Source organism: Orcinus orca, chromosome 19 (assembly GCF_937001465.1).
Source record: "Orcinus orca chromosome 19, mOrcOrc1.1, whole genome shotgun sequence".
NCBI lineage: Eukaryota > Metazoa > Chordata > Mammalia > Artiodactyla > Delphinidae > Orcinus > Orcinus orca.
Genome location: NC_064577.1, coordinates 18,612,051 through 18,625,738, shown reverse-complemented (window position 1 = coordinate 18,625,738; position 13,688 = coordinate 18,612,051). Strand labels below are relative to the sequence as shown.

General features: G+C 52.3%; 1 protein-coding gene across 5 annotated transcripts in view; it reads left to right on the top strand.

Annotated features, from left to right (window-relative positions):
- Positions 1-13,688, top strand: part of SPECC1 (sperm antigen with calponin homology and coiled-coil domains 1) — a 245,347-nt gene that overhangs the window by 160,020 nt on the left and 71,639 nt on the right. For all 5 annotated transcript variants that reach the window (XM_049702411.1, XM_049702412.1, XM_033422807.2 and 2 more), the window contains 3 exons: positions 6,006-6,213; positions 9,141-9,214; positions 9,564-9,742. In XM_049702411.1, coding sequence (XP_049558368.1) covers positions 6,006-6,213; positions 9,141-9,214; positions 9,564-9,742 — 461 coding nt within the window. The remainder of the gene's footprint in view (positions 1-6,005; positions 6,214-9,140; positions 9,215-9,563; positions 9,743-13,688) is intronic.

Sequence of the window (13,688 nt, the reverse complement as noted above, 5' to 3'; positions counted from 1 at the left end):
TCTCCATCAGCGGTGTCTGCTCAGAACAGGGCCAAGAGTCAGCAGAAGGAGTTTTGGAATAACCAAGTTCGATGTAAAACAAACACAACAAAATAACACACGCTCATGGTACAGTTACTCAAGCCGTCATACTATGTACAGTCGTGACATGTCACTTCTTCCATGTATTAAGCCCCCGGTAAATGCTTGTTGAGTGAGTGAGTAAATGAATGAAGGAATGAATGTCAGAGAAACTCGCAACAGAATTAGGAGAGCGAGGCTGCTAGAATTTTATATCAGTATGTTAAAAAATAAAAGTTTGTCGTATTTTAATAACAGCTTCCGTTTTAGTAGGCACTCTTAGGGCCTTTAGGTCATTTAATCTCACTTAATCGTCGTAGTTTTAGGCTGTAGGTACTGTCATTATCTATTTTTTTTTTCCGTTGAGGAAACTGAGGCAGAGAATGATTAAGTTACGAGGCTTAATTAATTAACTGATGAAGGCCAGGATTCAAAGTCGTGTCTGACCCCCGAGCTCTTATTCTTCATCCCTGACTTACACTGCTTCCTGGTTACGTGACAGTAAAGAGGAGAGAGAGAACCATCGAAAGCAGACCTTAAGGGCTCAAATACAGTGTAGTCTTACGGGGGCCAAAGCCCTTTGGTTTGAAGAAAGCAACCGGTTGGGTCTCGATGAACTAGGAAACATTTTCTTACGTGTAAACACAGTAGAGAAGTTCTCAGCGAAAAGCTGAGTCATCAAGACACGTCCTCCTGTTTGATTTATAACCTGAATCTTGATGGGAGTCAGGGTTACCCAGGTGTGTCGGTGGGGCGGGGACAGCGGGAATGTTGCAGGAAGAGAACAGCAAGTTCTCGGCGCTGATCAAGGAAGTGGTTTGCAGTTGCTGAGTGCACGGTGGCCACCTGCGGTGGGCCCGGAGGAGACCCAGTCGAGAGCTTTGAACTGTACCCTCAAGCCAGTGGGAGCCTCTGAAGAATTTGTTTTTTAATGCCAGCTTTATGGAGATACAATTCATATAAAGTGTACAAGTCTGTGGGGGTTAGTATATTCTCAGAGTTGTGCAGCCGTCGCCACCATCACTTTTAGAGCATATTTATCACCTTGTACCTGGGAGCAGTCACCTCCTCGGTATCCCCTCCCCCGCAGCCCCTGGCAACCACGGCTGCTCTATTTTCTGTCCCTGTAGATTTGTCTGATCTGGACATTTCATCTAAATGGAGTTGAAGTCTGTGGCCTTTTGCATCTGGCTTCTTTCCCTTGACATAACGTTTTCGAGGTTCATCCGCATCGTACCGTGAGCCGGAACTTCATTCCTGCTTAGAGCTGAGCGATTTGTTTATCCCTTCGTCAGTTGATGGACAGGCGGGTCGTTTGGGGGTGTGTGCAGGAGAGAGGAGGGGTTCAGTTCATTGCAGATCTCTGGCTGTGTCACTGACGGCATGGTTGTGCTGCTTACCGTAAGGTGGGGTGTCATGGAACACGGAGCGGGTTTGAGGAGGGACGGCTGTCGGACGTGGGAGTAGTGGAGCCAGAAGGGACGTCCAGGCCGGCAAAGCCCGGCTGCTCTCGGAACCTGCCGACCCAGCCACGGGCAGATGCTGAGGCCGGACGGAGATGCCTCCGAGTCCAGGAGGCCCCTCCGTTCTCGTGCCCGAGGACCCCTGGCCCCTCCGGTATCCGAGACACAGGAAGAATACGAGTAGGAGAACACCCTGCACTTACCTCTGCTGGGGTTCGCAAAGCGTCTCAGTGGCGTCAGGGGGGGACACGTCCTTGCAGGTAGGGTGGGTAGGATTCTAAACTTGCCGCCACCACCCTCTGCCCGTGTAGATGACCCTCCCCTGCCGTGGTCAGATCACCTGGTGGTGAAACCGTGCCAACCGCTTGTCCACTCCCCTGGGAGAGAATCTAGGGGTGTGTGTGGTGCCCCCCGTGGCCAGCCCAGGAATGCTCTGTAATATCTGGGGGGACGGGGGGCGCCCCCAGGGCCCCCAGCACCGAAGCCCTCCTCTCCCGAGCACCCCACTGGAGCCCCTCCCCGAACCTGCCCTCTGTGGGGAGAACCACCGCCTTCCGGGGTGCGTGCCCCCATGGCTAATCCACTGGGGGTGAAGGCGTGGAGAAAGGCCTGGCCCTTGGCCCTTGCTTCAGCGTGGGGCAGCCCTGGAGGGCGTCCTGGGGCAGAGCTGCCCTGGGAGGAGCTGAGCCTCTGCTGTGACCGCTCCACCGCTGCCCCCCTCTGCCGCCGGCCCTGCCCCCGCCCCTGCAGGTGTGGGTCTCCACAGTGCTCCCGGGTGAGTTCCTTGTGCACAGCCCAGAGATCTCAGGGTCAGTTTCCCTGGGAACAGGCCTCTGACAATAGCAGGTCCTCAGTGTCAGTGTCTGACAGGCCAGAGGGAAGGTGGTGAGCCTTGCTGAGATCCCAGCCCCGTCCGTCCGGCTCAGGCCGAGCCCCCAAGACAGTCCCTCTTGAGTGGTCTCTGCTGCCACCTGCCTTTGCTGGTTGTCAGAGCAGCAGGGACGGCTTTAAGCGCCACCTTTCCTGGGCTCCCAGGGAATTGATCTGACATATTGTGGTGCAGTTCTGCACGGCCCATTTCTAGAGAAAGTTGGCTTCTGAAGAGGAGAGGTGCTTGGAACACGTGAGTGATTTCTCACTTTAAAGGGAAGCGTTGGACAGAAACCACGTCACCGGGTGTGTGAGCGCCGAGTGTGGTTCTTGGACTAGAGGAGCTGGGCTCAGGGGAACTGGCTGGGTGCGGGGGCGGCTGGAACCCAACAGTCGTCAGGGGCAGGCTGCTGGTCTGAGCGGCTGAACAGACTGTTCTTTTCAAATGATTGAATTTTTCTCTCCATTAGTTTACTCTGTGAGAGGAATATAACAGTACCTCCCTGTTACTACCCAGCCCCTGGGGGAAGAGTTGTGAAGCTACTTAGGGTTTTTCTTTTTCTTCTTCTTTTAAATAAAAGAGCTTTCCAGAATACATGGCTAAACTTGAGAGAATTATCCCAAAATCAAGAAGGAAGAGCGATGTGTGTAATTTGGAAGAGTGCACTCACTGGCGTATGGGTTGGCTGGCCTCAGCTGTGCTTGGCACACATCACAGGGGCCCCTCCCCGCCGCTGAGCTTACACTGGTGCCTGTGCTCATGACCCCAACATGGAGGACGTAACGGGAGGCCAGAGCCGCTGAGAGGCCGGCAGCCTCTGCTGCACGCAGAGACCCTCCTCAGGCCCTCGGCCTTGCCTCACCTGGTCACATCCTCCCGTTTTAGTCCCAGCCAAGTAATGGGCGTGTTTCTAGACCCCAGGGGAGCAGCCCTCAGCCTGAGGGTTCCATGATGTGGAGCCCGGTCACTCTGCAGAAGAAAAGCCAGGTCTGACTCCGTGGCTGATTTTTTTTTTTTTTTGCGGTACACGGGCCCCTCTCACTGTTGTGGCCTCTCCTGTTGCAGAGCACATGCTCCGTTCACGCAGGCTCAGCGGCCATGGCTCACGGGCCCAGCCGCTCCGCGGCACGTGGGATCTTCCCGGACCGGGGCACGAACCCGCGTCCGGTGCATCGGCAGGCGGACTCTCAACCACTGCGCCACCAGGGAAGCCCTGTGGCTGCTTTTTAAAGGCTGCCAGACGTCAGCCTTCTAGTAGCCAAGGTGTAGTGGTTCTTTCTCTTTAGGAGTTGCCTTCTGTTTATTAAAGTAGCTATCATAGAACGTAAGACTTCTGGCCTTTTCCATGTGTTGTAATTTTCTTGGACCTGTATTATCATTTAATGTGCATACACGAAGACAGAGAGAAATAATAGTTTCCTTCGCATGCCTGCCATGTGCCAGGCACTGTGATAAACTCGTGAAGTGCACTGTTTCATTTAATTGTTCAGATGAGGAAACTGAGGCAGGGAGCTGGAAGGATACAGGGCTTGGTCTGACAGAACTGGGATTTAAACTCTGCAGTCCGGCTCCGGGCCTGCAGCCTCCGCCCCTTGGATGTCACACAGCAGCCTTCAGGCTCCTGACCTCCCTGCAGCAATGGGCATGGCCCTCCAGAGCCACCCTTTCTCACCATCACTCTCCCCCTTACCTTGCCCACACCGGCGCTCGCTCTATCTCTCTTTCTCTCCCTCCCTCTCTCCCTCTCTCTCTCTCTCTCTCTCCCCCCCCCTCGCTCTCCCTCTCTCTCGCTCTCTCTCACCCTCTCTGTCTCTCCCTCCCTCCCTCTCTCTCTCTCTCTCTCTCTCTCTGTCCCTCCGTCCCTCTCTGTCCCTCTCTGTCCCTCTCTGTCCCTCTCTGTCTCTCTCTGTCTCTGTCTCTGTCTCTCTCTGTCTCTGTCTCTCTCTCCCTCTCTCTCTCTCTCTCTGTCTCTCTCTGTCTCTCTCTCGCTCTCTCGCCCGCTCTCTCTCTCTCTGTCCCTCCCTCCCTCTCTGTCCGTCTCTCTCTCTCTCTTTCTCTCTCTCTCTCTCTCTCTCTCTCTCTCTCTCTCTCTCCCCCTCTCTCTCTCTCTCTCTCTCTCTCTCTCTCTCTCTCTCTCTCTCTCTCTCTCTCGCTCTCCCTCTCTCTCTCTGTCTCTCTGCTCCTCCCTTCTTCCCTTCCTTCCTTAGTTATCCTTTGTCACAACCTCCCAGTTGAAAGCCAGTGCAATACTGCCCTCCAGTGTTTGTTTATTCATTCACCAGCTACTCCTTAGATGCCTCCTATGGGTCTGGCGGTGTTGGCACCAGGGATAGATACGCCGGGGAAGACTGCAGATGGGCTCTGTCCCCACAGAGCTTACGGCCTACACGTTTTGTACATTAAATGCAATTGGAAAAAAATTGTATCATATATGGAGACCCCCTCTCCCAAATCTAGTAAGAAATGTGTTAGGTATCAAGCTTATGTTACCAAATATATAGTTATTTAATAACAGAACTACAGAAACAGGGTATAGTTCATAATAATAAAATGATTAGTGTATTCAGACAATAGAACACAATGCAGCATCTAAAGTAGTGACTTAGGGAATCCCCTGGCGGTCCAGTGGTTAGCACTTGGCACTTTCATGGCCGAGGGGCCCGGGTTCAATCCCTGGTTGGGGAACTAAGATCCCACAAGCCTTGTGGCACGGCCAAAAAAAAAAAAAAAAAAAAAAAGATACAGAAGTGTAATCAGCATAGCATATAACAGGACACAGTATAATACCGGACAAGAGCATCTTACCGTAGGATACTACGCAGTATAATACAGTGCGCCGCAGAAGCTTCATACAGTGTAATATCATTTGTGTAAAACTTTAAAGACATCCAGAACAATACTGTGTATTATCTTGGGCATGTCCACATATAGTAAACCTGAAAAACCATTCGAGGAAAAACCACATGCCAATTTTTGGACACTCTGGTGTGGGAAGGCAGGTTGAGGCTTTAACAAACATTAAAGATTTCGCAGACGTGGCAACATTTAACCATGGGTTCATCTGTTTTGGTGCCTGGTTACCGTCACCTTTGGTGCTTTTCTGTGTGTTGAGAACATTCACTGATTAAACTTGAACAGGTGAAATGGGCGTGTTGTGCGCGTCTCCCTGTCTGGCGTGTGCACATTTCTGGCATTGCTGTCACATGGATGTTCCTCTCAAGAAACACTGTAGCTACAGAGGTTTGGGGTGTGTGTGTGGGGGTGCCAGCCTCCTGGGGCCCCAGCAGGGGGCGCGGCAGCATAGCGGACGCGAGGCGGCTGGGCAGCACCGCGGAAGGGGCAGGAAGGAAGGGTATTTAATAAGCACATGCAGCTTTCTGTAGGCTGTAGGAAGGAGCCCAGAATCCCCCCATTTGGCCACTTAACATCCACCACGTTCCTCTGCACGTCTGCTGCCTTGGCTGTTTCCGAGGCTCAGGATACAGAGACGAGACGGTGCTGGACACACACGTGCCCAGAGCTTCCTTTGCCATTGCATCGATGGGTCTGACGCTGACGTGCGGGCAGCTTTCTCCTGTCCAGGTGAGCAGGGAACCTTCCTTTTCTTCCAGGTGGAAAAGGATTATTCTTACTTGAAGGAGATATGCGATCATCAGGCAGAACAGCTGAGCAGAACCAGCCTGAAGCTGCAGGAGAAAGCGTCGGAGAGTGACGCGGAGATTAAAGACATGAAGGAGACCATCTTCGAGCTGGAGGACCAGGTGGAGCAGCATCGAGCCGTCAAGTTACACAACAAGCAGCTCATCAGTGAGCTGGAGAGTAAGTGGAACCAAGCCCCGGGCCGCGTGGGTCAGGAGGGAGGGGAGCATGCTGGTGAGAGGTCTTCCTCTTGCGTGTGCTGTGGTCTCCCGGGAGGAACGGCAGTTAAAAGAGACAGAATCGTCAGTCTCCTCGACTGAGCTGCAAAGCAGGTGATACAGAAGAAAGACTGTGGATCGTGGGCGGACAGTGTGTGGAGTTAGGAGCACCGCGTGTGAGCCGCTGCTGACCACACGGCAGGTGCCAACAGGTGTTGCCATTGGGCTCTGATGGCTAGAAGGGTAGGGGGCAGGGGGTCGGACCGATTCGGACGGCGTGTGCTCTTGGCCTCAGGAGAAAACAGTTCCAGCATGGGCCCCAAGGATGGTTGGTATCAAGTGACTTACAGATGTTACCCACTTCTTACTCAAGAGGCACCACTGTATGCCTTACTTGTGAACCGGTTGCTTGTTTTGAATAGGGAGGGATGTTTGTCAGAGATTAGTTAAACATTGCCTGCCTTGTCCAAATAAGCCTTATCAAATGATCGCATCTAATGTTTTCCCTTCGTAACAAAAGAATTAGCGTGCAGAGCTTTTAGTGGTACCGGCCTTACTGGCAATAGCACGGCTGGTTGCCTGAAAAGTCCCCCAACGGGTACAGCCCATCCTGATTATTTGAGGAGCCCTTATTTTCGAATTCACCTGCTCGCCCAGACTGACTTGTAACCCCCAAAACCAGTATTCACAGCGCTCCCACTGCCGCCGGCGCCCATGCAGAGCAGCGGAAAGCTTGAGCCTCCCGATGTGCAAAACGTCGGGACCTGAGGCCCACGGGAACGTGACCTGTCTTTGCCGCGGGAGCTGATCCCGTGCGCCTGGCGACTGTACGTACCTGCCTCGACCGTGGCACCTGGCCGCGTAGTCTATGCCTCGTTCCGGTGGTCAGCCTCACAGCTACTTCGTGTGCAATGTGGGGGTGACGACAGGACACTCAGCATCACTGTCACCCAGGCTCTTCTCAGAGGTCACACCTGAGAGTACAGCAGAACACCTGACGCCGGACCGGACAAGTACAGGGCCAAACAGGAGGAGACCTGTTTCGTTTGTATTTTGTTTGTTTTTGCTTCAGTGATTTATTGTTGTCGAGAATTCGGTCATACTGTCCCCAAATCCTAAAAAGTCAGCACAGACACACCAAGAAAGCAGCATGTAATTACTATCTGGAGCACGTCAGGCCCACTCCCTCTGGTTACGTCATAATGTGTCCAAGACTGAAAAGAACAGTGACAGACCTGCATCTTTTGAGAAGCCGTTAACGTCTGTTGGGGACGTTAGGGTGTTGATAGGTGTCTTTTCACCAGGAGACGCAGGGACACGAAAATCCATCTCGAAATGAACCGCTCCTCCCCCTTAAGACCCTTCAGAGGAATGGACAGAAAGATAAAAAGAAGTCACGGAGCGCTGTCCTTTTCTGCACCGTTGACCCCAAACACAAATCCTCAGGCCCCACGTGTGAACCTGAACTGCTGGGGTAGAACCTGACCATGTGTGGGTTTTTTGAAGCTTTTCTGGTAGTTCCGGTTCATATCCTTAATAGACAAGACGGCTTTGGAGGGACCGTGCGGACCCACTGGAGAACTGACACTACGTGTAACGGACGCGATCAGATTTAAACTGAACGACTCTTGACAGCAACGTGGAGAGAACTAGAGAGAGAGAGGGACTGAGGATTTTTTTTTTTTAAGTTTCTAATTCAATTTTATTTTTTTCTTGAAGTAGAGTTGATGTAGAATATTGTATAAGTTACGGGTGTATAAGGCAGTGATTCAGAATTTTTGAAGTGTTAGTCCATTTATAGTTACTCTAAAATATTGGCTGTATTTCCCGTGTTGTAAAATATATCCTTGGAGCTGATTGTATACCTAATTGTACCTCTTAATCCCCAGCCCCTATATTGCCCCTGCTTTCCTCTTCCCACTGGTAACTGCTAGTTTGTTCTCTACGTCTGCGAGTCTGCTTCTTTTTTGTTGTATTTACTGGTCTGTTGTATTCTTTTTTTTTTTTTTTTGCGGTACGCGGGCCTCTCACTGCTGTGGCCTCTCCCGTTGTGGAGCACAGGCTCCGGACGCGCAGGCTCAGCGGCCATGGCTCACGGGCCCAGCCGCTCCACGGCACGTGGGATCCTCCCGGACCAGGGCACGAACCCGCGTCCCCTGCATCGGCAGGCGGACTCTCCACCACTGCGCCCCCAGGGCAGCCCTGGTTTGTTGTATTCTGTTAGATTCCACGTATAAGTGAGATCATAGAGTGTTTGTCTTTCTCATTCTGACTTATTTCACTGAGCATAACACCCTCCAAGTAAGATGTTCTTTACTAAGGAAAGGAAGTCCAGTCCCCAGTGGAGCTGTTAACGTACACCCGCCAGACCCTTGTCACCCTGGGAGATTCTGAGTCTGTGCAGAGTCTGGGGCTTGAACATCTGCTCTTTTGGAAAGCTTCCCAAGAGATTCAGAGTTTTAACTGCAGTTAAGTCCCATGGCTATAGAAACTGACCTAAAAGTCACAACGGTAATAACCAGCCATATCCGCTGTTACGCAAAAGCCCTCCCTCCACCTCACGGTGATGAAGGACGTTCAGGCTGCCGCGTTCACTTCCAGGGAGGCCGAGAGTAAGTGTGTGAGTGTGAGCCGCTGTTTGCCCTCTTCCCGGAGCTCTGTGAGGCTGTGCCCTAACCTCACGCCGCCGCTTTCCCGAATCATCCCGCTCTCTCTCGGAGGAGCCCCCGCCTCTGGCTCCCGTGCTCAGGACGCTGAGATGGGGCCCCGGCAGGCAGAAGGCGTGGGCTTCAAAGCCTCTTGCAGGATCTGGGTCTGCTCTGCTTCCGAGCTTAGCTTCTCCCCAGGGTCTTGAGACTTTTCCAACTCCGTCTGCCTGTTCATTTCCAGGCAACGTGATGAAACTGGAGGAACAGAAGTCGGACCTGGAGAGGCAGCTGAAGACGCTGACGAAGCAGATAAAGGTGAGGCGCGGTCACGCAGGGGTGGGATGCCGCCATCATTTTACTGGAGGGGTCCCCGTGAACATGGGTGTGGACGCCGTTGAGAGGTGCCCTGACGACTCCCTGGCCCGCTGCGTATAGCAGGTTTGCGGGGCCCGGGTCCTGGAACCATGAACGGTGTGGCCGGGAGGGAAGTTCAGGCGGCCTTGATTTCAGGACGGGCACTCCGACACCTGAGGCTGCAGCCCCGCCTGCGCCTTTTCCCGGCGGCGAGGCTGCTACAGCCAGCCTTGCTCAGGGACCCACCCGGGGCCCCGCAGCCCCTGCCTGGGGGTCGGTCTGACGCGGGCGTGGACTGCGGCTCTTCCAGGACGAGACGGAGGAGTGGCGGCGCTTCCAGGCTGACCTGCAGACAGCGGTGGTGGTGGCCAACGACATCAAGTGCGAGGCCCAGCAGGAGCTGCGTGCTGTCAAGCGGAGGCTGCTGGAGGAGGAGGAGAAGAACGCCCGGCTGCAGAAGGCCCTGGGGGATGCGCGGGCCCGCGGCAGGTGGGTCATGCCGCACGCACCCTGGGCCGGGCCCACCTGCCCTCCTGGCCAGGGCCGACGGCATCCACGCACGTGATGCTGGGTGTCTGTCCTGAGCCCTCCCCTCCCTCCAGGTCCCTCTGCCCCCATCCCCGGCCAGGGAATAACTAACTCCACGGCCAGGGAATAACTAACCCCACGGCCAGGGAATAACTAACCGCACGGCTAAGGAATAACTAACCCCACGGCCAGGGTATAACTAACCGCACGGCTAAGGAATAACTAACCCCACGGCCAAGGAATAACTAATCCCCAGCCAGGGAATAACTAACCCCACGGCCAGGGAATAACTAACCCCTGGCCAGGGAATAACTAACCCCACGCCAGGGAATAACTAACCCCCGGCCAGGGAATAACTAACCCCACGCTAGGGAATAACTAACCCCCGGCCAGGGAATAACTAACCCCACGGCCAGGGAATAACTAACGCCCGGTCAGAGAATAACTAACCCCCGGCCAGAGAATAACTAACCCACGGCCAGGGAATAACTAGCCCATGGCCAAGGAATAGCTAACCCCACAGCTAAGGAATAACTAACCCACGGCCAGGGAATAACTAACCCCCGGCCAGGGAATAACTAACCCCCGGCCAGAGAATAACTAACCCCCGGCCAGGGAATAACTAACCCCCGGCCAGAGAATAACTAACCCCCGGCCAGGGAATAACTAACCCACGGCCAGGGAATAACTAACCCCACGGCCAGGGAATAACTAACCCCACGCCAGGGAATAACTAACCCACGGCCAGGGAATAACTAACCCAGGCCAGAGAATAACTAACCCCGGCCAGGAAATAACTAACCCCACGGCTAAGGAATAACTAACCCTACGGCCAAGGAATAACTAATCCCACGGCCAGGGAATAACTAACCCCGACCAGAGAATAACTAAACCCCGGCCAGGGAATAACTGTCCCCCGGACAGGGAATAACTGACCCCCCACCAGGGAATAACTAACCCTGGCCAGAGAATAACTAACCCCCGGCCAGGGAATAACTAACCTGCTGCCAGGGAATAACTAACCCCCGGCCAGGGAATAACTAACCTGCTGCCAGGGAATAACTAACCCCACGGCCAGGGAATAACTAACCCACGGCCAGGGAATAACTAACTCCACGGCCAGGGAATAACTAACTCCACGGCCAGGGAATAACTAACTCCACGGCCAGGGTATAACGAACGCCACGGCCAGGGCATAACTAGCTCCATGGTAGAAATATTCCCCCCAACACCGTCACCACCATTCCCGCTGGTGAGAAAGCTCGTCACTCGAGGGGACAAAGTTTTAGCCCAGTCCCCTCCGGGTTTGGAGGAGAGGATGCCCTTACATCTCATTGTTGGTCCGGGCAACTCGTGTCGGTCACCCTCACCCAATGGGAGAGACTGACCGCTTCCTGGGGCCTGGCCACCAGGTGGAGGCCTCACCGTCCTGGCCCAGGACCTGCTTCTGTATTAGCAGCCCCCATGGGCTCCCTGCAGAAGACCTTGAAATAAGCCACTTTATTAGAAAGGGTAAGCGTGGAGAACATATGTCCGGCTGATACGTGATTCCCTTATGCTCTCGAGGGGATCGTTACAGTCCGTTACCCAAGCAGGCCCTTCTTAACAGCGAGCTTTCAGACTAAGCTGTTCCGAAAGTGAGCCCAGGGTTGGTTATTGCTTAACATTTAAATGGTTTACAAACAAGACTATCTACAGTATTTTAGGCTTCAGCTAATGCAGTGCTGTCTCTTTCCCCATCAGGAACAGATGTCCTTGATGTTGAGATTCTTGGTTATTAGAAGTTATTTTGAATTTTTGGATTTCTCTCAACATAAGATGTAGTAGAATTTAAAAATCAGATTTATTACATTCTGGGTGCAGATTTGTACAGTTTGCCCTTTTTACCTGTTTTCCAGGGCTGACAGGGGCTGGATTCTGAGCCTCTGGGTCTGATATAGTATCATGAACTTCACAGCAGTGGAAGGAGTAGATTTCTGCTCAGAATTCTCTTTTGATTCTCTTACCAAACTTGCTTCAATCAATCTGGCGGCCCTTTGTTTATAAAAATCAAGATCAGAGTTTTATAGTCACACCTATACCCTCTGGCCACCAAAAGCACGTGAATTTTAAGGGAGAAGCAGAATAGGAAAACTAGATTTCATAGTGTTCTCTATTGAAATGATTGTGAGGTCATTCTGGTTTGCTTTGGTGTCTGCTTTTGTATATTTGTCCACGTGTCTTGCTTTTCTATTGTGTGTCTTTGGAAGAGGAACCACGTCATAACCTGCATTGCTTCATATATACGTGAATTTACAGATAAATGATAAAAGACAAGCCTTGAGTTTAAGAGGTGGCCCTAAATAAGTTATTGTATGGGATGCTGCATTTCTTACTTAGATTCTAAGATACAGGTCAGATTATACAACTTGAACCCTGATACGATAGGAAATCTGCGTGTGTCTTGACAGTTTAGGGCCCCATGTGCTACATCCAACGTTTTCAAACTTAGGGTCACTTTTTTTTTCAAACACAGTATGTTTCTCTTTTGATTTTCCAGTGATTTGCAAACCTACCTCCTAATTCCAGCAGTTTAATCCCTTATCACAAAATGTTTCAAAATTCGAGAACTGACAGCAGTTCAGAACATGGCGTGCTGCTGAAACCCTGCAGGCGTCCGTGGGTTTCTTGGCTGTCACTGCCCTTCAGATGATTGCCAGAGTGGTTTCTTGTCTGATTTTGCGCTGCCCCGGCTAGCTGCCCCTTCTAAAGCATTGGCTGTTGGAAAGTTACTCGCAGATGGCTCCACCTGTTCTGAACCTACCACGTTGAGCCAGACTTGCAGCCAGCTGACACCCTCCGAGGCCCCAGAGCCGCAGAGGGTTTCCATCTCGGCTGCCTGGGTTCTTGACTTTGACAGTCTTCTGACGAGAACTCAGAAGTCCTTCTCGGTTCAGCCACAGCCAGAGAACTTGCAGAAAATTCTCTGATGGGGTCCTCCAAGTACAATCAAGAGAAAGTAAGAGCATCAGAAAAGCGACTTGATCGTGACCCTGGATGGACTGACTCACATTCTCATCAACTGGCATTCAAGGGATCACAGGCCAGTAGGCAGGCAGGTGGGGTGCCTGGGTGTGAAGGCAAGTTAGCGTTTATTACCAAGAACTTAATAGTTAAAGTGGAACATTACTTAACGTAGTTTTAGATGATTCTAAAGCTTAGCTCATTAGCCATCTTCAATCCTGTGATGTTTTCAGAGGTATTTTTATTTTGGAGTCAGAATAACTGATGTTAAGGTACATGGGAAAATGAGGCTCTGGTCTCATCTTTGCCACCAACTAGCAAGGTTTTCTTCCCAGACTGAGCTCCTTCCTCTCTTAAATGAGAAGGTAAGGGCTTCCCTGGTGGCGCAGTGGTTAAGAATCCGCCTGCCAATGCAGGGGACATGGGTTTGAGCCCTGGTATGGGAAGATCCCACAGGCCACAGAGCAACTAAGCCCGTGTGCCACAACTACTGAGCCTGTGTTCTAGAGCCCGCGAGCCACAACTACTGAGCCCATGTGCCACAACTACTGAAGCCCACACGCGTAGAGCCCGTGCTCCGCAACAAGAGAAGCCACCGCAGTGAGAAGCCCGCGCACCACAACGAAGAGTAGCCCCCACTCGCCTCAACTAGCGGAAGCCCGCGCACAGCAACGAAGACCCAAAGCAGCCAATAAATAAATAAATTTATTTTTTTAAAAAAATGAGAAGGTTAAGAGTAGGTTGGATTTTAAGACCCCCCCCTAAGCTCTGTTCTGAGACTGGTTGGTCAGGGAGCCTTTCTCTGATGGGGGAGTCAGGGACACATGTGCCCCCAGTACCACGTTCCCAGCTCAAGCCTTGGGTCTCCCTTACACAGTGGCATTTCCGTATTGTAGCTGGGCCA